The sequence below is a fragment of the Pholcus phalangioides genome, unplaced genomic scaffold, assembly GCF_987345545.1.
Source record: "Pholcus phalangioides strain wild (caught in Gottingen) unplaced genomic scaffold, Ppha-v1.0 ptg000027l_1, whole genome shotgun sequence".
NCBI lineage: Eukaryota > Metazoa > Arthropoda > Arachnida > Araneae > Pholcidae > Pholcus > Pholcus phalangioides.
In genome coordinates this window covers 5,851,906-5,873,430 of record NW_028301617.1, presented here as the reverse complement: position 1 = coordinate 5,873,430, position 21,525 = coordinate 5,851,906, and the positions used below count along the sequence as shown (strand labels likewise).

General features: G+C 37.7%; 2 protein-coding genes across 2 annotated transcripts; both read right to left on the bottom strand.

The window, feature by feature from the left end:
• Positions 1-1,774: 1,774 nt before the first annotated feature.
• Positions 1,775-20,401, bottom strand: LOC149068256 (uncharacterized). Its single transcript, XM_089251785.1, has 2 exons — positions 20,210-20,401; positions 1,775-3,941 (listed from the first exon to the last, which is right to left on the bottom strand). Exon 2 carries the CDS (start codon positions 3,570-3,572, stop codon positions 2,427-2,429), a length of 1,146 nt encoding a protein of 381 aa, XP_089107911.1. The 5' UTR covers positions 3,573-3,941; positions 20,210-20,401; the 3' UTR covers positions 1,775-2,426.
• Positions 10,999-13,602, bottom strand: LOC149068257 (uncharacterized). Its single transcript, XM_089251784.1, has one exon. The coding sequence runs from the start codon at positions 13,091-13,093 to the stop codon at positions 11,717-11,719; it is 1,377 nt and encodes a 458-aa protein (XP_089107910.1). The 5' UTR covers positions 13,094-13,602; the 3' UTR covers positions 10,999-11,716.
• Positions 20,402-21,525: the final 1,124 nt, after the last annotated feature.

The window sequence follows — 21,525 nt, the reverse complement described above, 5'->3', positions numbered from 1 at the left end:
TTAACCCGATTTCAACCACTTCATAATGGCGCCAACTTTCAGAATTGAAAACCAGTCGCAACTACATTCGTACCCTAAAGTTAAAAACTCACTTTCAGCCCACCACCAATGCACGATCGCGGGTATCAAGAAAAGCCCGATAAGAGGCCGTGGTTTCCTAAGATAAAATTGAGCACGAAAATCTGAAAATTGATTTAAAAAAATCAGTGACCCTTTTCTCATTTCGTTACTTTTACGGGACTTCGTCACTTCATGATCGTAGACACATTGAATTTACCGACCAGCTTTTGCGTCGCCACTCCTGATGCTGAAAGATACGACGGATTCATCATTGCTGTTTTTCTAGTCCGATATTACGTTCTTTCGCAAGCTTTTCCGTTCTGTTGAAGGATACACAAATCTTTCATCGATGCGAGGATCCGGGTTCGAACCCCACAGTGGTGGTCGGCTGAAGTTGGTTTTCTGTGGTTCCCAACTTCAAGGCGCAAATGCGAGCCGATCTCCCCGTTAAAAAGTCTCGCCACAGAGAGCAACAGTCCTACAACGATAAATCATTCAATCATAACACTTCACTCATAGTTAAAAAAACTGGTGGCAGATGGCAGCACTACACATAACAAGCATTACAGAGAAACAAAAAACTTCACGTCAGGTTTCACTACACGTACACGCACATTCCCGCATGTACCGATTCTTTCGGGGGTTCCGCGGGGGGGGGGGGGTGTGGGCGGGAGCATGTGTGGTGTAGCAGTAGTAGGTAGGGCCTCCAAAAAATGGCTCGGGGATCCATGATGTTCTTAAGTCAGCCACCTCGTTGGGCAGTTTGCCTGTTGTGGCGTTGTATTTGTATTAAGTAATTGAAGGGTATTTTTGTTCTTTCGTGGAGGAGCGGCAATTCGCATAGTTTAACTATATTTTAATACATCGTTGAAACCCTAGGCGCCGAATGCAGGGAAGGGGGGTTAAGCTAATTCCATTTGTGGCTGCAAGAAATAAAACTGCGGGAAGATGACGTCATCATAGAGTTTGCTTCGCTTGCGATGCAACTTCAAAGTTGCTTAAGGGAAAATTTTGGTTTTGCAGCAAGGTGGCGCAGAATTGGAGAATTTCGGTGTTTTTATAGCAGACGTTGGAAATTGTAACAGTTTGGTGCATATTTTCAGTGGTGTCAAAATTTTACGAAAGTAGAAAAACAGCTATAAAAGCATAGTAGCAACAACAGAGGGAGAAAAAGAAAGGGAGTGTTGTAAATATTGTGACTGACAGATGGCAGCACGGGCTTCATCTCTAGGAAAAATATTTGTATTTACAGGATAGCCAGTGGATGTCTGGATAGGCATGGCGCTCGTTTATGTGGTATAACCGTCCATGTTTTTGTGTTCATTAAATGTAGTAATTAGCAGTTTCAAGTGATTATTCAACAGGGAGGGATATAACTCATATTAGTAGAAAAGGACATGATATATATATATGCTGTAAATATCGAAAGGCAACTTAATTTTTAGAAGAGTTGATCCACTTTGCCCAAGAATATTTAGAAGACACCAACGAATAAGGCAAATACACAAAAAATAAAAGTCCTAATGCATTTCAACAATACCAAATCTTCAGCAAATCCGAAACCCTTCCCCCCCCCCCCCCGATGCTTACGTAATACTTGAATGACCCTAAAGGTGTGAGTGAAAATGTGTAGCTCGTCCAAACAACCAAAAATATTCTACAAGTTCTCACTACTGAGATGCAACAGTGGCAGTTTTTGAGGAAAAAAAAAAAGTTAAATTCTTATATAAGCCGAAATCAGATTCTTATAACTGAACATTTTCGCATGTCGAAACACAGCGTTTGGTTTTCGATCTGCCAATTTGATTCTCATAAGCGGCTGATTCCTGTAACCAGTGATTCTTATAAGTAGTGGCTACTTCATTAACACTTCTTATGCGGACGATTTTCAGCTGTAAAGGTAAAAGTGTTTTATCGTTTCTTTCTGAAACAACATTGGCGCGATGTTGCAACCCTGTCGCCCTTCTTGCTGTTTTTCTTTTTCTCTCATCAGCAGATCTGATTCACACGCCATTTCCTTCAACCCGTTTAAAAAAAAAGTGACAAAGGATTCAACACTCGGCAACTTTCTGCAGCGGAAGGACGAGATTATACAGGGATGGCAGTTCTCCGCATGCGATGTGGTGCAGTACAATCACAGGCCACTTTGATTGAAACGCGGCTTGTCAAAGAATTATTTCACATCAAATAGCTACCTGATCTATTATTGAAAAGTCTCCTAATAAAACGGTTCATGGTTCCGTCCGACTAGCATTTTAACTGCACTTTCTGCGGTCCCGTGGCTTTTTTGTTGATATTATTAGAGAACAGAACTGGATTTAAATTCTGCGATATTTGTCAAATTATACAAAACTAAGTTGCATGAGTTATTGTTCTTCGGAGTGGGTCTTCTTGTGCAAGTATAATTTACGACTCGTTGGATAACTCTCACCACAATCTTTGCATGTATACGGCATTTGTCCTGCATGTACTATTCTGTGTGTGTTTAAAGAAGAACTCTGAGTGAAACGTATACCGCAAACGTCACAACTATACGGCTTCTCACCGGTGTGTACTAATCTGTGCTTGCGTAGAGTAGAGTCAAACCGAAACATCCTACCACAAATCTCGCATTCGTAAGGTTTCTCTCCCGTGTGTATTCTTTGGTGCAACTTCAATTGAGCATTGCGCGGAAAAGTTTTACCGCAAACAACACATTCATATGGCTTTTCTCCAGAATGCACTCCTCTGTGCCTCTTTAAGTGAACTTTTTCAGCAAATCGCTTTCCGCATACTTCACAATCAAATGGTTTTTCTCCGGTGTGCATTCTTCTGTGCCTGCTTAAAGCAGCGTTGCTCGGAAATCTTTTAGTGCAGAATTCACATTCGTAGGGTTTTTCTACACCAGTGTGGTCTATTGTGCCTATGTTCGAATGAGCGCTACACGTAAAACCTTCACCACAATCGTCGCATGCATAGGGCGGTTTTTTCGCGAGATGTATTTTTTCCTTATGCTTTACTGAACCCCATTTCGTTGAAAATCCTTTACCGCAAACGTCACAAGAGTATGGTTTTTCTCCAGAATGGGTCCGACAATGAATAAGCAAACGAGTACGTGTTGAAAATCTTTTGTTGCAAACAGCACATTCATGCGGCCTTTCCCCAGTGTGGGTGTTGCTGTGAGTAATCAGTGTAGAACGTTGTGAAAATCTTTTCTTGCAGATAACACACTCATACGGCTTCTCCCCAGTGTGGGTCCGATAATGAGAAGAAAGGTTAGTAGAACGACCGAATTTCTTCTTGCAAACATCGCATTCATATGGCTTTTCACCAGTGTGTACTGTCATATGATTGTTTAAATGATGCTTCTGCGAAAAGAGCTTGCAGCAAAAACTGCATTTATGCTGTTTCTTTGCACTGCCGCTCTGATCATGAACCTCCAATAGGTCTGGTTGGCTTTGATATTGTTGATGTTGAGCATATTTTTCGTTGTAGACATCACATCTACGTAATTCATCCACGGATTGAGACATCTTGCGTCTTAATGAGATGAAGCTAGATGAAACGCCTGTTTTGTTGAAACTCTTAGGACAGCTTCTTCAGCTAAGCGCTGAAAACGTACTTTTGGTTCTTTCTTTTATTCTCCTTAGATGATTCTTTTCTAATGACTACCAACGTATTCACGTATGAGGCCAGTCGGAAAACGTCTCTACTAATTCACCTACGTTTCGACACTACAATGATGATAGTTTATATTATTCCGACAGTTATTAGAGGAAAAAAATGTTTAGATGAAGCGCAGGAATTGAATGTAATCAGCCAAACGTTTAGGATTGCCATCAATGATTCATTATTCAGTCAGATGCTTCTGGAGGTCGGTTTCAGTTGAGTTCCCCAACTGCCTGCAGAGGAAACAAAAATCACCATCATAGTTGGTTGCTAATAATAAATTCTTTCATGAATATATCTGATTTTTTTCCATCGACATTTTAATAGATGGTTATGATAAAATTTGCAAAAGTGTGAAAGATTTTGTAAATAAAATTATAATGCACAGCAGTACTAAAAGGACTCGTGGTGTATTCAACGCCAGAATTGTTTAATTTTCAGTTGAAATACCACAATTTCGGTGTAACAAACATTCCATTATATGTATAATAAATAGCATAAAACCACCTTGGAACTTTAAGATATTTTTTTCGAATTTCTAGGAAAAAAATTGTTGATTTGTTGTGTAATTTTTCGGCTATGTAAATATAATACTTGAAACTTAATTTCTCTTAACTTTAAAACTGAGTCATGTATGCATTTAGAGGACTATCAAGAAATCGAGTGGAAACATTTATAAGGTACGGGGGTCAAAATATCGCCCACTTAAGCCATTATTTTAATTATAGGACTAATCCATGTGCAATTTGTGTAAAAATTGTTCTGTTCTATTGTCTTCTAGACGGTGTGTTTCCAATATCGCCTACGTCTAAAATCGGTTGAAATAAAGTTTAATTCATGTTATGATTGTACTTTCTTTATTCAACGTGAAAAATAAAGACACAAAAAATCAAAAGTAATACAAGACAGTTTTTTTTTTGTATTTTTAGAAATATAATTAACACGTACCCTTTTAACAATTTTACTAAATACAACATTAAAAAAAAAAAAAAATCTTAGGAGCACACTTACATAACACACGTTTTGTTCTTTTTTACTTCCTTCTTATCGCATTTTTCGTGAGACCATTTGTTTCATATCAAACATTTTAACCATGTTTCTCTATGACAATCGTTTGATTAAAGTCCTCCACAAATTGAGCAATGGGCGTCATCACCTTCTTCGCTACAACTGCTGTCGTTGTTGTCAGTTGACACATATGGAGATCCTTCTTCCTTCCGCTTTTCCGATCTGCGTTTTTTCGGAACTGGTTCCTTTACAACTTTGCCTGATATTTTTTTGCCAGTGTCTTGCCAGAAGTTGACGAACTTTCAAGTGATAGTACTTTTCCCTCTTTTTTTTTCTTTTCCAGAGACAAGTCAGGGTATCGGTTGAAAAAAGAGGGCGGCATTTCCTACTTCAACTTTTTTTCTTCAGAAAATGGGTGGCGTAAATTATTTCTAATGGCAAGTTGAAATCCCGTCCTTTTTACATCCATTTGTAAATAATACTCAACAAATGGATCTTCTACATAAGGAGATAAAAAAGGCCTTTATCCTAGTGGCACATCAAGTAATTTTTGAAGTTATCTTTAGGTTTTATTACTTAGTCTTTTAATGTAGATCCCAGGTACTTGAAAAGCTTCCGATGCTTTCAATAATCCCATCTCTTTATTTTTTACCGCTATTACATCTCTTCCATTTTAATCTTGTTCCACGTCTTTCTATGTGAAATCTGGAAAAAAAAAAACCCCTACTTCGAAAGTGTTCGTAATATCGCCTAGGGCAATAATGGGAACACTCAAGTGGGCGATATTGGGTACAACCTAACTCTTAAACATGGCGGCCTCCGCCCTCGGAATTGAATCGCAAACCAAGAAACAAACTACACCAAAATGTAGCCTGTTACAGTTGCTATCACTTGAACTTCATTGATTGTACTAAAAGTAATGAAACGTGTTTATCAACTCATACGAAAGTAAGAAAAATTCCCAGAGAAAAGAAAAAAAACCACACATGTGCATCTAGTTTCACAAACAACAACTGAAGGAGAAAGCTTCGTAGTTCCGGTAGTGGCTATCAGCATTAATCAAGAAGAAACCGTGGTAGGCGATAATTGGGCACCCCTACCCTATTTATATATTTTCGATCAAATCATGTATCATAAGAAGCCGCAAGTGACTGGTAACTGTCATAAGAATACTTTCACAAAAATACTTCACATATTATACTGAAATTTCAAATTACAACTATCCAGTATTGAGATAATTTCAATTACACAGACACACACACAAGGGGGAAGATATCGTAATTTTATTTTTCTAAAGTTTGGTTGCCGACTATATAAGGCAACTTAAATGAAAGTTCCAGTTGAATATCGCGAACATTGAGAAAGATATTGATGACCTAACTGTATTTGCTATTCTCTGATAGTAGCTCCAGATCAGGGTTCGTACAAAATTTCCTAAATAAAAATTAAGGAGTTTTTAAGCAGTCATAGCAAATTTCATAACTTACGAGCTTTACAATAAAAGAAAAAAAGGGAGGGACCATATGCCGCACAAATTTTCGCTCTTCCCAAAAATATAGACGTAGAGCGGTTCAGAAATACAACTTCTGATTTGTTTCGCCCAGCATTATAAGAATTCATAAAATGAATCAATCCACATACAGATAATTCACACTTTTCTATTGTCACCAAAGTGTTTTAAAACCATCAAGTTTTGGTCGAAAGTATACCTCATAACAGCATCACATAAATTATAATAATTCTGAGTGATATGTGCATTCCCCCTGAATTATTCAAAGTAAAAAAAATAAACAAAGCTAAAACATATTTTCTTTACGAAATTATTCATATTCGTAGCACCTTTGTATTCACCTCTCGGTGGAAGTGGACCAACATACACAAAAACAATTCTTTAAAATTATTTTTTCAATTTTATAGGCATGGTCCCTGCTGGTTTTTCGTTTTTTAGTTATACTCAAAGAAATTGTAGCGAAATGGGAGCACAAATGTTAGGATTTGACACTTGTTATTTTGGCGAAGTTAAAATTAGCATTGTAATTCGGCGGACTAGCACTTTTAGTCGCGGAATGATTTTTTTTTTCACGAAACATCGCGATATGAAGCAATGACGATTGACTAGCAATTTCTGCTGCTTACAGTGGCGACTATTTTCTCTTTCTTTTAAAACGGAAACCGCCTCACATTTGCGATCTATAGTTGGTAGACAGCTGGGGGGGGGGGGGGGTTATCAACCTTTGAAACCCGTGGGCCGGTAAATATCTTTTGTACAAGTGAGACGCCCGGTCATACATACAACTAACGAGGAATTAATGGGAAAACATGAAATTGCGAATCGCTCATGGCCCGCCGTCTGGCGGTTGAGAAACGCTAGACTACCGTTAACAATCTTCAGCTGCGTGATCACAGATATTAATGAGGGTTTCGCGATGAATCCCGATAAGGGGCCGTTGTTACCCCAATCCGATTTTCAGCGGACAAAATCGAGGCCGTGATCTTGACGAAAAAGTCTGAGAATCGATGTAAAAAAAAAAACCGTTTCTCTCTAATTTCGTAAATTTTTCTGGACTTCCGGCAACTTTTTCAAAAAGAAATCGGATGGATTATCGGGGTCTCGCATGTTTGTTCTAAAAAAGCCTGTTTTCGGGTAAAGTTGTGAAGGATGAATAAAAATTAAATTATTTTCGGATTGAAAATTTTGCGTGTAAAGTACGCATGGTCAGCCCGCGAGTTTTTTCCCAATACAGCACTGTACTTCGCAATAGTCAAACTACTTTCCAACAGAGATATCTCTCCTTTCCAAGGTCACGAGATAGAGCGACCACTGTTCGCCAATGAACATAAAAATTCAATTTTACTCCTCCAAATTTCGTAGAGTGAAAATACTCTTTCAAATTTTACGTTTTTTTTTGTTTTTTTTTTTCATAAAACGAAATGTTGCTCTTTTTCAAAAATAAGACCCCTTAAAGTTTTGAGGAGGAATGAAATTACTTTAAAATTATTTTCACGCAAAATTCAAAGTGCGACTACGGAAGATGGGAAATGGTGCTGAAGTACGATGGAATAAAACACGCTCTCGGAAAGGTTTCGCGGCACGCGTGAACAAAATTTTACGGCGTCCTTTTCCGAATTCCGGGAATTTGATGCGTTGAGCGCGTCAGGGCGACCCTGTACGTATAAGGTAGGTATAAAAGTACTTCGAATGAGTTTCCACGTACACACAAAAAAAAAAAAAAAATACAAACACCATTCGACGCAGAAAAATACGGAAATACACTATTGGAGCAGGATGCTAATTTTGACGCATTGCAGGCCGCGAAGTTCTCGAGTGCCCCCAATGGTAGTAGCACCATTTTCTGGCAGGGATGGTATTTAGAACTTAACTCCTTTCTTTATTTCAATTTAACTGTCAATTTTTTCAATACAGCAGAACAATCTTTTTTTTTTACCGTTTCCCCCAGCATATCAGAAGCGGGCGATGCCACCGGAGTTCGACAAATTGGTGTTGTTACTTCTTAGGGCCCTTTCACACAGAGCGGATGCGGGTCCGGAAGAAGTTTTAACTATTGGTACATATGGAACCTTTCAGACGACCCGCAACTTGGAAGTGTTCGTGCGGGTCCGGATGACGTCCGCATGTGTCAGAACCTAAGTGCGAGCTCCGCATCTGCATATACAGGTTTTGTACATTAGGTTATATGGAGTTATACACGACGCGGGGCGGGGTGGAATTCGCCCGGATCATTGGCTACTTTTAAAGATGATTTTCCATGGAATTTCTTTTAATTATTTCCAGTAAATTACCCTTAAAAACACCACATGAAGATCCCTGTTCAAGGATGTACCTTCCCATGTCTATCCATCCGTTTCCTTATGAGATAAATCAACTTATATAATAGCAACAATATACCCACGTGTACATACTTTAACACGAGGATTTTTTTATTAAAATTTAAAAAAAAATTGACACAAAATATGGGTAATTTTGGTGATTTTTGAAAAAGTTTCATGTTGTTAAAGTTAAAAATTCAATAAAAAAATAACCATCAATTAAAATCCTAAAGGCTCGTGTTAAAGCACCGTAAACTTGGGTGACTTTGTGAGGTTTTTCCCTTGATATTTTTCCTTATGCTTTGCCTAGGCTGCGGGGGACTTGACTAAAGCCTCACATCTCAGCTTTCGATTTCTGGTTTAAAAAAAATTTATAACAAAGAAAGGACAGCGAATTTTTCTCGCCTGTCACATCTATTTTTATTGAATTCCGGTTGTTACCTTTACTTGGAACCCTTTAAAAAAAATCATTTCTGCCCAAAATCGGGTCATTTTTGAATTTTTAAATAAAATAATCCATGAAACCTAAAAAAAACAAACAAAAAAAACCCTAGTTTATTGACATTTTTAAGTAAAAAAAAGCATTTAATTTTACTTTTTTGGGAAATTTTAATTCCCTGAAACATTAACAAAATTTAAGACGATTTAAAACTCGAAAATATAAGGCTCTTCTTAAAAAATAACACTATAAATATTACATTCATTTCTCCGAATCCACTACAAAGTTGTTGTCCCTGCCAATAGGTCAGGAATTCTTGATTTTCATTATGATTCAGCACCTCGGATAATAAATTTCGTCAGCTGCGTCAGGCCATGAGTAAAATTTGCCAACTTTTTTTATGGCCCTTACACACGCCTCCCCAATATGATCAAAAATGGTGAGCATCATTGTTTCTTTTCACCACACTGAGAGCCTCTTCAAGTGTTTCATTTGAGTAATTGCGGTAGGGTCGACTACGCAGCTTTCACACATACTTGCGAACCATTGCTGGGACAATAACAAACTAGTGAAAAAAAGGGCAAAGTCACCACCTGAATCCCTCATTTTTTTTGTTTATGCACCATATTTCTGCAAAAATGAAATATTTTTACAATTCAAATAGGTATTTCTTATCGTAACTTCTACATATAGAAATATTAAATTACCCAGTGTCCACGAAACACACTGTCTGCACCGGGAGAAGTTTACACGCACTTTAAAAATTTCGTGTAAATCACAATATAACCTAAGACTGTTATTATCTCAGCAATGGCTCGCAAGTATGTGTGAAAGCTGTGTAGTCGACCCTACCGCAATTACTCAAATGAAACACTTGAAGAGGCTCTTAGTGTGATAAGAAAAAAACAGATGCTCACCAATAAATGCTGTCGGGGAGGCACCTACAGCTCCTGAATTGGCATGAAAAATTTTGAAACCGATTGTTTATCCATACGCTCCCAGGAAGCGCTTGCGTCCTAAAATCCGTGAGTAGCACATAGTCGGAACCTGGCACGAAAAGTCACCCCAGTTTACGGTATGTAACACCATAGTGTTGAGAGAGACAGAGTTTCCAGACATTTGAATGAGTGATGTTTGAAAAAATGTTCCTTATCTAACAAAAAACTTTATCGAGGGCTCACCTGAGTCAATCAGCCGACGAAGCAGTGGCCCAGCACCCGGACTGGATAAAGTGAGCGTGTTTTGAGTAAAAACCATTTTAGTGAAAAACATTAACATGTGTAATGTCTGCTAGCAATTTTTATTAAAATATTTTTATTACAGGTAGAACCTTCCGTACAACAGTCCATACTCCACAATTTTATTTTTAAATAATAAAATAAAACTTAAAAAAAATTAAATACTTTATTAAAACAACGCACTATCCACGTACAGCGTTCATTGGGTGAAAAAAAGATGAGTCTAAATAGTGTGCTCGTGTGAGAAGGCATGCGGATCCGGTGTAAAGGACCTTAGCCTGCGCCTATCATCCGCAGAGCTGTACCCAAACGCTACAAGGGTGGCCTTGAAATCCCTATAAACAAATCTTTCCCTTCCCAATACCCCTATTTTCCGTTTTTTTTTTTCAGGGATCTTCATTCAGCATCAAGCACTACTCATCAACCTTAGCAGGAAGTATTCCAGAATGGGGGAAAAGTAATGACCATTTTTAGAAACAGCTGGAAGGATATTAAGGAGTTTCAAGGGCCCTTAAAAAAGGGGAATGAAAATTAATGACTTTGTAAGGGGTTTTTAAGCACCGTACGAACCCTGTAAAGGATTTCCCACAAATCGTCATTTTAATTATTACATTGGTTCATTTTGAAATCTAACACGTTTTCCATGCGCAATCACTCTGTATTCCATTCTCGAGGCTTATTCTTTAAAATAAATTTTAGACATACCGTCGAAAATGTATTAGAAATAGCCTGTATGAAAAAAATTTAAGTTTTAGAAAATACAGGGTGGGCAAAAAGTCTGTAGAAACTTTAAAAATTAATAAAAACCGGAAAAATAACCGAAATAAAAAACGGTTTGCACGGTTAGCATCGCTAGGTCACGGGAATTTAAGACAGGAAAAAAAATAACTAAAAAACCACCGATAGGTGGCGCTGACGTACACAAGTCAAAGAAAAGATACGCAAGTAACAGCAGCAGCAGTATGTGTTGCACATGACCACCACTACCACAGGGGATAACACATTGCAGGCGAGTGATAAATCCAGCAACGCCAGAGTGCAGCAGGTCCGGATGTATACATGACATCTCTCCGCGAATCGCATCTTTCAGTTTCGACAGATTACAGGGACCAGATCGACAAACTTTTCTTTGACTTGTGTACGTCACCACCACCTATCGGCTGTTTTTTTCCGTCTTAAACAATTCCAGTGACGCTACCCTGCAAACCATTTTTTAGTTAGGCTATTTTTACGGTTTTTTATGCATTTTTAAAATATCTACAGAATTTTTGCCCACCCTGTCTGTTTCGGCAATGAAATATTTTGGTAAAACAACAGCAGGAGGAAATGAAAGTATTATTATAGCTTACGGTGTCGCAATACAATGTATAAAAAAATTAAAATGGCGTCCGCTGATTGCCGAAACATAGATCATGACCTTTAAACAACTGTTTCTTTCCTATGATCAACGCCATAGGAAAGATTCCACACGGAAAGTGGAACACATTGAAATGATCTATTTCTCTTCGGGGTGGGTCTTTTTATGCGAGTTCAAGTTACGATTCGATGAATATTTTTCACCACAAACCTTGCATTCATATGGTTTCTCCCTTGAATGAATTTTTTTGTGCGCGTTTAAAGACGACCTTTGGGTGAATTTCCCACCACAAACGTCACAACAAAATGGTTTTTCTCCAGTGTGCACTCTTCGGTGCTGGCGTAAAGCAGAGTTGCACGAAAATTTCTTGCAGCAAACGTCACATTCGTACGGTTTCTCTCCAGTATGTACTCTTTCGTGCATGGCATAACTATAGCTACTCGAAAATTTCCTACAACAAACCTCACACTCATATGGTTTCTCTCCAGTGTGTGTTCTTAGGTGCAATTTCAAACTGGATTTGAATGAAAAACTTTTGCTGCAAGCATCGCATTTATATGCCTTTTCTTCAAAATGTATTTTTCGGTGCACTGCTAAATAAGCTCTGTAAGCGAAGCCCTTCCCGCAAAATTCACAATGATGCGGTTTCTCTCCAGTGTGTGTTTTTTTGTGAGAGACTAAGCTGGATTTGAACGGAAACAGTTTGTGGCAAACCTCACATTCATACGGTTTCTCTCCACTGTGTGTTCTTTTGTGCACAGTTAAACTACTGCTAGACGTAAAAAAATTACCACATTCGTGGCATTCATATTGCGGCTTTTCTCCGAGATGAATCATCTTCATATGCATGTTTGAAGACGACTTCGTTGTAAATCTTTTATCACAAACGTCACAAGTATACGGTTTTTCTCCAGTATGCACTCTTCTGTGTCTGTTTAATTTAGAGGCAGTCGAAAATGCTTGATGGCAAACCTCGCATTCGTACGGTTTCTCCCCAGTGTGAGCTCTTGTGTGGACTGTTAAATAAGAGCTACACTGGAAACGCTTACCACAAATCTCGCACTCATACGGTTTCTCACCCAAATGTACTAATCTTTTGTGCATGTTTGAGGAAGCCCTATTGGCAAATCTTCTACCGCACACATCACAAGAGTATGGTTTCTTTCCATCGTGTGCTGCCTGATGGTTTTTAAAAACTGAATTATAAGGAAATTTTTTACCGCAAATTTCGCACTGATATGGATAATCATCAATGTGGGTCTTGATATGAGCAACCAGTTGACATTGATGTGAAAAACGTTTTTTACAAGCGGTACACTCATGTGACTTTTCACTGGTATGTAGCTTCATATGTTCAACTAAATGGCCCTTTGCTGAAAAAACCTCGTGACAAACCTCACACGTAATTTCATTTGCTGCAGTGCCGACCTGGTTATAAACAACGAAACACAGTGGTTGATTCAGTTGTAGAAAGCATTGCATGCCCACTTGCGACGTCTCCCCTAACTGAAACATCGTTCTCTCCTAATTCAGAAGCCCTATGGAACTGTTTTATAGCGATCGTACCATTCTAATGACTTTATTCTATTTTTATTTAAACACTGCAAATGAGCTTCTGTATATTCTGTGATTATTTTCTTTGGACGATTCTTTTCTTTTCACCCAAGTTCCACGTAGGAATCGTTTTTGAAGTTTTCTCCACTAGTTCATCTGTGTGTTTTGATATTTAAGGTTCTTTTTCCGGCAATAAAGAAACCAACATCAAGAAGGCAGGTTTTTGGATGAAACGCAGGGAAAACAACAAGCCTTTTAAAAGTCCATGGTTTTCATCAGTAATTTGTTACTGACTGCATTATCTGGTCAGATGCTTCGCTGTCGATGTGCACGACCGCACCTGCTCATGTATTTGTTTCGCTGGCAGTGATGGCCGGCAATGTAATTTTAATATTCAATAAATATCCGGAGGCACCCCAATTCCCGTGGGACAATGTTCTTAAATCACCCTGTGTGATAGAGCTTGGGTGTCTCTCATGATGTATCAAAGACCAGAAAATTTTTGATTTTTCAATTACAATTTTCAGTAGATCACTTCAATTACATTTTACCACATATTTGGAATGCCTAATCACGATACCGATTTGATGCCATAGTACGTAAATACACAGTCAAACTCGGTTATAACGACATTAAAGATGCCGCGGAACGCTTGTTATAACCAATTGATATTTATTCAAATACATAGGCCAGAACAGGCAAATTTCCCATCGAGGCGGCTGAAAAAAGATGCCCATAAAAAATATGGATGTCAAATATAACCAAAATACAGCAACCCAATATAAAAGCACATATCACGAAAGAAAAAACCGTATAACTAAATATATATCACTGTCCATAAAAAAGATTATGGTTTACTTATCTAAGCATGGATCCTTGATTTTTTACAGTATGTCTATTACACTTCTTTTCAAACGTATCAATTGTATTAGAATTCACGACCCCGGATGGGAAATAAGGTATTCAATTTATTAACAACCCTATTAGTAAAAAAATCTCCCTGAGACAGCACAAGCTGGAATTGCCCCTTACTAAACAATAATGGTGTCTCCCTTGTCAAAGCAGCTGATTGACGATATATTAATAACTCATCCAATCCACCCCGTTGAAAATTTTAAACACTTCGATCATATTCCCCCTCCCAATGTAAACAACATATTTAAGAAATCAAGTCTTTCTTCATATGTGAAGCCTTGTGTGCCAACAAGAGCATGCATAGCCCTTCTCTGCACCCCCTCAACCAAGTCTATGCCCCTCTGTCGGTATGGTATCCAAAACTTAATGGCACACTATTCAATTATAAAATCTAAAAAATACATACCTGATTAAATTTAATACACTGTCAATACAAAATAGTTATGATTGTATTATCAAGGTATAGATACCTTATCGATTTACCCCAATATATTTATCGTTTTTTTAAATGTGCCAATTGAGTCAGAATCCACTAACCCTGGAGGTAAGCTATTCCACTCACTCACAACCCTATTAGAGAATTCCCTCCAACACCATAACCTAGAATTGTCCCTTACCAATCGATAATGCTGACCCCTCGTCAAAGCAGTCAATTGACGGCGTATTAATCATCCAATTCCTCCCGTTGAAAATTTTGAACACTTCGTTCATACTGTTCCGGATAATGTCTCGCACAACTCCTTGAAATGAGCAGAGGATGAAACAATTTGCAGGACGTCACAGATTTATTCACAGAACAGCAATCTTTACAGTTATTCACACAAGCAGAGATACACGCTAATCAAAGAGTGATCTGTTCAGCTAATCTTTGTAACACTGCCCACTCCTTTAAAATTGTTCGTCCCGACAATTCAATCCTCAAGTTGGTGGGTCATTTATCATAATTAAAATTGGTTTGTAAAAAAATGAGAAGCGACACCTGTATTAACCAATAATTGTTTTTTAGTTTAGAAATAGTCGGTAATATAGCCTCTAAATCTATACCAGGGATGGGCGACTAAAAAATTGGTATTGGTGCTTAAAATTTTCTTTGTGTGGTTAATAAATAGACTGATAGCAGCCCAAAATGTTTGGAATTTATAGCAGCATATTTGCCAACATGAAAGAATCACTATGCCCTGACTCCTCGTGTATCAAAAGACGCATTACTTTGGATCTTTTTCTCTGGGTAAAAAAATTTGGCGCCTAAAAATTTTTTTCTGGTGCCTGGATTTTCTTGTGATTTATCCCCAGCCCTGTTCTATACTTAACATAAGTAATATACATTAGTAATATACAATAATCTTATATAATGATTTTCTCTATATCGATACTACTTTCTGGTCCTAATTCACAGTGTTAATATACTCTCCATTTATAACTATAACTCCTTTATAACAACATGTCTCTCTGGTGCCTTTGAGTATCATTATATAGGCTTTTCACTGCAGTATGTAGAAATATATAGCACAATTGTACAAAATATAAGTTATTAGAATTTATACATATGAAGATGGGACACAAAGAAATAGAAATAGCTTTTTACATCAACTGAATTCAAAGAGCGCTGCTGATGAAGACCCCAAACATTGGTCATGTTACAACAGTTCTGTTTTCTACAATTCTTATTTTCTTTTTAATTAAGGCTTGCATCTATTTGAATTTTTTATGATAATTATTTAAATAACTATTAATCGATCATTTTCGATCATTTTTGTCGCACCACGGTCATTTTCTGCACACGAGGGCTAATTAGACCGGGACCTACAATTTATTGCCGATTCCGAACGGCAGGCTTGTTTTTCATACTCATCAAGAGGTTGGTGCGCTAACCCCTTGATGGGGGACTCCCTGCGGTAGCAATTTCTGCTGCGGTCAAGTCGCCGTTTTCTGTTGTAACCCTGTGGCAGGAAAGTTTTCTGACAAGGACGAACTGGGTATCGAACTCGCGACACCACTAAACATCCTTTGGTACTTTAGGCGAGCATCTTATCGACCGGGCTACCGCGCCCCTACTATTAATCATTAGTTACTAGAAAAACTGTCAATTTGCATATTAATTATCAATAGATAGAGGTAATTATATATGGTAAAGACTGTAAAAACCTTGTGTGTGTGTGTATACAGTGTGTATGTGTATGTATATGTATATATATATATATACAGTGTGTATGTATATATATATATATATTTATATACAGTCAAACATTGTTAGTGCGTCACCCGGTTAACACGTCACTCCGCTTACCAGATCACTTTTTGGAAGTCCCAATTATCCTCAGGCAGGAATTGGCACAGCTATGGCTTACTCCGTTTAACGAGTCACTCCGCTTATCAAGTCATATTTTTGCTCTCCCAAGAGTGACTCATTAACGAGGTTTGACTATATATATATATATATATATATATATATATACAAGGTTTTTACCATGTTATGGTAAAACCAGTTTTTACTGGTAAAAAAACCCAACTCTGGTTAGTTCTCATTTTAACTTATAGACTATATTAAGCTCTAGAGATGTTGCTTTTTTTTTTTTTAAATTCCATTTATCTCACACCAATGAAGAAAACTAAGAAGAAATCATTTTACGTTTGAAACAGTATTGAAAATTGTACTTGATGAAAAAATAAAATCCAAAAGCATAGTCATATTATGAAACTAAAAATCATTAACTTAAATCAATTTAAATATTCTGGAGAAAAATCTTTATAAAAAATATTACTGTAAAACCACATAAACTACTCTTTGAAAAAAAGAAAAACACTTTGAATGAACAAAAGTGTTCATTACGTGCTATGAAGAATTTCTCTATGTTGTAGCATGATCAAAAAGGCATACAAGGGAAAAATTAGAATTGTGAAAAATTTTTAGTTTTTATTATTGGTTTTGAAACGAAACTCATCTTGTTTACCAACTGCGTTACAATTCTTGTAAAGTTCTACAAAAAGCCTGTAGTAAATTCCATTCCAAGAATAAAAATCTGTCCATATATTCATATCACGCTCTCTTTAACTACTTCGCTTTGTCCATGTGAAAAAAATTTCTTTTGGAATATACTCTACAAAATCTCTCTCTCTGAAATCTTCTGAGAAAAACTGAATTAGTTCTGCTAACCTGACTCTTCACCCAAAAAAACATATCTTTATCATATTTAAATGTTAATGAATGTGTAAATAATTAAAATATGTGAATCTTACTATCTCTTACTAAATTATATTACATCATACAAGTTAGAAAAAACCATGTTATTCAAAATTGTTTGAAACACCAAAAATATCTGATTTAAATCAGTGATTAAAAAAAAAATTATACCATTTAAATCGAGATACCCATCCTGAGCCTTTCACCAACATGCAAAACAGACTAAATCAAAAAAACAAAGTATATTTTAGTTGTCTAGCCACATGTCAATTTTTTCTTTTATTTTACAGAAGACTACGTTGAATAACTAAATTTTGACAGAGTAAAGCTTCAGTAAAGCAAATCTGACTCCTACTCTCCATCCCATGGATCAACAGGTCATCTTAAACTTCATAAATCTCTACATTATAGTTTCCAAACCTTTTTTGCCCCATTGCCCCCCTTTCTTTAGAAATTTTTTTCTCCCATCGCCCCTAACGCAATCTAACCCATAGGATCCAATGTTATACCCGTAGCTTCTACTGCCCCCCCCCCCTCCCACCGGAACTTTCCACCCAACTGACTATTAAAATATAGTCAGTGATGAAGTTTGTTAAAAATTCATGGTGAAAAAAATTTAATTGTGTTAAAAGATAGGCGAATCCGACAAGGTTTTTGGCCTGTTTCAGCACTTAATTTGATATTCATGCTCAACAATCGCAGCATGTTCTATCTAGTTTGGTAGATCATTTTCAACTAGGACGAGCACTAATGTGCTGAAAATTTTTTTTCCTTTGGTTCCTTTTCGTCAATTTTATAGCGGGGTGGGGGGGCAACTGATTTTAAATGTCATTGTTTTGTTAGAGCATGAGATGGCTGTTATGGCCATCACGCTTGATTAAGGGTGGCCCTGATTAAGGGCTCAAAGATAAGCCCTTAAATCAGGGCTGCAGCCCAGGGTGCTGGACTAGATGGGGTGAAAAATTTCACTCTTTAACCTCTCGTTCAAAATTATGAGAGGGTGCCAAAATGCATGCTTGCCCAGCTGACTAAGCAAAGCATCTAGTTTCGGCCCTGCCTTAAATGAAACATTGCTGCAGCTTGATGTTGCAACTGAGAAATCTGAATTTCTATCTCCCCCCCAACATGTGATCAAACGTTCCTTCTGGTTACCTAAGATAATTTTGCATGTTTTGCAACACTGATCAAAAACTAAACATGTGGTTTTCAGAAATAATACATCTCTGAACTGAAATACATGATCAAGTGAAAATAATTTTAAATTATATACAGGGTAACGGAGAAAGATCTTCATTATTCTAAACATTAGTAACAAAAATATGAAAAAGGTGAAATGAAATGCAGTTTGCGACAAAAGAATGAAGAAATCGAATAGTTTTTTTTTTAAATATCAATTGATTGAGGTAGATAATGATAGTTGCTCGGCATCTGTAATGAGAAACAAAAATGGCAACCGCGCAGGAGAAAGTGCACTGTGTATTGTGGTTGGTTGAAACAAAATCGCCGAAAACCGTGCAAAGAGAGTTTTGTCTGATGTACCATAGAAATCCGCCAAGTATGCCTTCAATTTATGTATGGATGAAGAAGTTTAAAGACACAGGGAATGTTGAAAAGAAGCATGTGAAAAATTACGGCCCGATATCGACATCAGAAGGCGGTCAAGCGAATCAGAGATGCATCTCAGTCGAACATGAATGAGACAGCCCCAAACGCAATTTTTGGTGTGGTCTTTTACACAACACTGTAGTTAGTCCATTCTTCTTTGTGGAGAAGACAATTAACAGTGATGTGTATTGGGATCTCTCTTCTTGAGTTGTATATAATTCCACAATTGGAGCACTTACAGCCAAATGTTTTATTTCAGCAGGAGGGTGCTTCACTTCACTGGACACATACTGTATATGGATTTAATGACAGATTGGGCATGGAGAACCAATACCTTGGCCACCAGAAAAGGAACTTGCCCCACCTTGCGCTATAGCCCACCAAGTCCCCCCCACCTCCGCAAATACGACACTACTTTCTGTGTCTAGCGACACAGCCTTCAAATCTGTAAGAGATGCAAGGCGAACTCATCTGGTGTTATTGATGGTGTTCCCACAAAGGGTACAGTTGGAGCCCATCCACGCATAGGGATGAGACCAGTCGGGCCTCATTCATCAAAGAAAAATGAAATCTGGATCAAATTTTTAAGCGAAGCCATGCACATTAACCAGAAAAACATTTCTCGCTGAAAGGGGTGTCAGAAAAATCACTTCAGCCAGGAGGGGGGGGGGGGTTGATGATACTCTTTTAGCTGAGAACAATTTCTTGCATGGGCCAGCCAGGCACATGACCAGGGCCCAAAAATATTGGCTTTTATTTTATTTAAAGAGTGGGTTCACGTGGCCCCCTGGAGATACACCTCTGTCTCTCAAAGATACATATAAATATAAGGGACCAGAAAATTCATTTCGCTAGGATACAAACTTATGAACAACCGGCACGGGCCGGGGCCACCTCCCAGCATCAAAGGTAATGCCGACTAATCTAATGCATATGCATAAACGTGAATTCACATAATTCATCATCAACATGCCCTGCTAGCAATCATCATGTGTGCCCCCCCCCCCCCAGACTTTCAAGTCTATGTCTGCCAATGAGAACAGGTCCTGGTTCTTAAGACTGCCCTGAAGAGGGAGATTCACAGGATCGTGGCCTCGGGGAAGTGGGGGTCCGAAGACCGACCTTATTAGCGTACACGTACTATCAATTTACTGAGACATAAATTCAATTCAATACGAAAGGATTAGCGGAGGGGGCCACAAGAAGAAAACGTTCCTCAGCAAAAAAAAAAACAGTTTGAAAACAATGATTAATTCATATTTAATCATCGGGCGGGGCTCCGGAAAAGAATTAATGCCTTTCCGTAGACAAAAAGTATAACCCACTCCCATTATGAGCAATCATAGGTATCAAAAAAAGAACTACTTAGTGCTCACCTCCCATGAGTTGTTGATCTATTTCCTTTCTTTACATGAGCAACAATGGGAACCCAACAGTGTAAATCGATTGGTAAAGAACTTGCAAATTCATCCACCCACGGATAATTTTACATTGTTGCGGTAATAACATTCACAAAATGTAGCATTCTCATAATAAGTAGCAAACACAGACCAAGGGCAACAACAACCCATTTTATACGATTCTAATTATACAGGACTTTCAGCCAACTGGTTTTTTCATCCCCTGAACGTTTCTTTTACTACACGTAGAATGACCATACGTCCCGTATTTTGCGAGACGTTAGTAAAATTTTACATGGTCTTCCATCCCGACACTTTTTGATGCTCAGACCGGGGCCGCAACCAGATGTTTTGCCACCCGGGATACACGCATTCTGATGCCTCCTTGTAATACTGAAGGAGAACTTTCAGAATGAAATTTGCGCCACCTCGTGTCTAGCACCCGGGGCACGAGACCCGCCTGCTCTCCCCCAATTGCGGCTTTGGCTCAGACTGTTTCCTGCGTTGAACTTCTTCGTTCTGCCCCACTTGACCAACATTGTACTCTGAAGGTATGAACTATAGCAGTTCTAAAGCCCTTAGCAGGCACAGAGGACGTCAATCTGAACTCCTATCTCGGCGAAGACAACTCGAATTTCTATTTTCCAATTCAATTTAATTTTATTCATCATATCATAAAACTTACATTGGCAAAACGAAGAAAATCTATCCAAGGGATCGTTGTCGATCCATACTGGTAGATACGATTATTATTGAGTTAATTTACTATACACGAATATAGTAAATATTAATAATAAACTAATCATAATTAAAAAAAATGAATAAATAAATAAGTAACAAACAGAACAATGAAAAAACGCAAGACAGAGAAATCATCTAATGAATATGACATACATACACACACATATACGCAGACATAAAGTATTACATTGGTTTAAATTAAGATTAGTGATTTGTTTTATTAATATAAATAAAATAAATTATAAATGAAGCAAAATAATTAGTATTAAAATAAATAATGGCAAAAACGGAAGGTGCGATTCAGAAATTTTTGAGTGATGGGGTAGTGTTTTGTTGTTTTTTTTTTTTTGCGAGAGCTCAATAGGGAAAAAATATATTGCACTAGCTATAATACCCGGCGTTGCCCGGGTTTTCTTCAATGAGGCTTTATGAACCACGTGATGTCTCCCTCTTTCTTTGAGGGACATGCAAACCGTGTCTAAGGAGAACTAATATGGCGACGTCCTGCGCGACTCATGAAATAAACAAATCTAAATTTAAAGAAACATAGA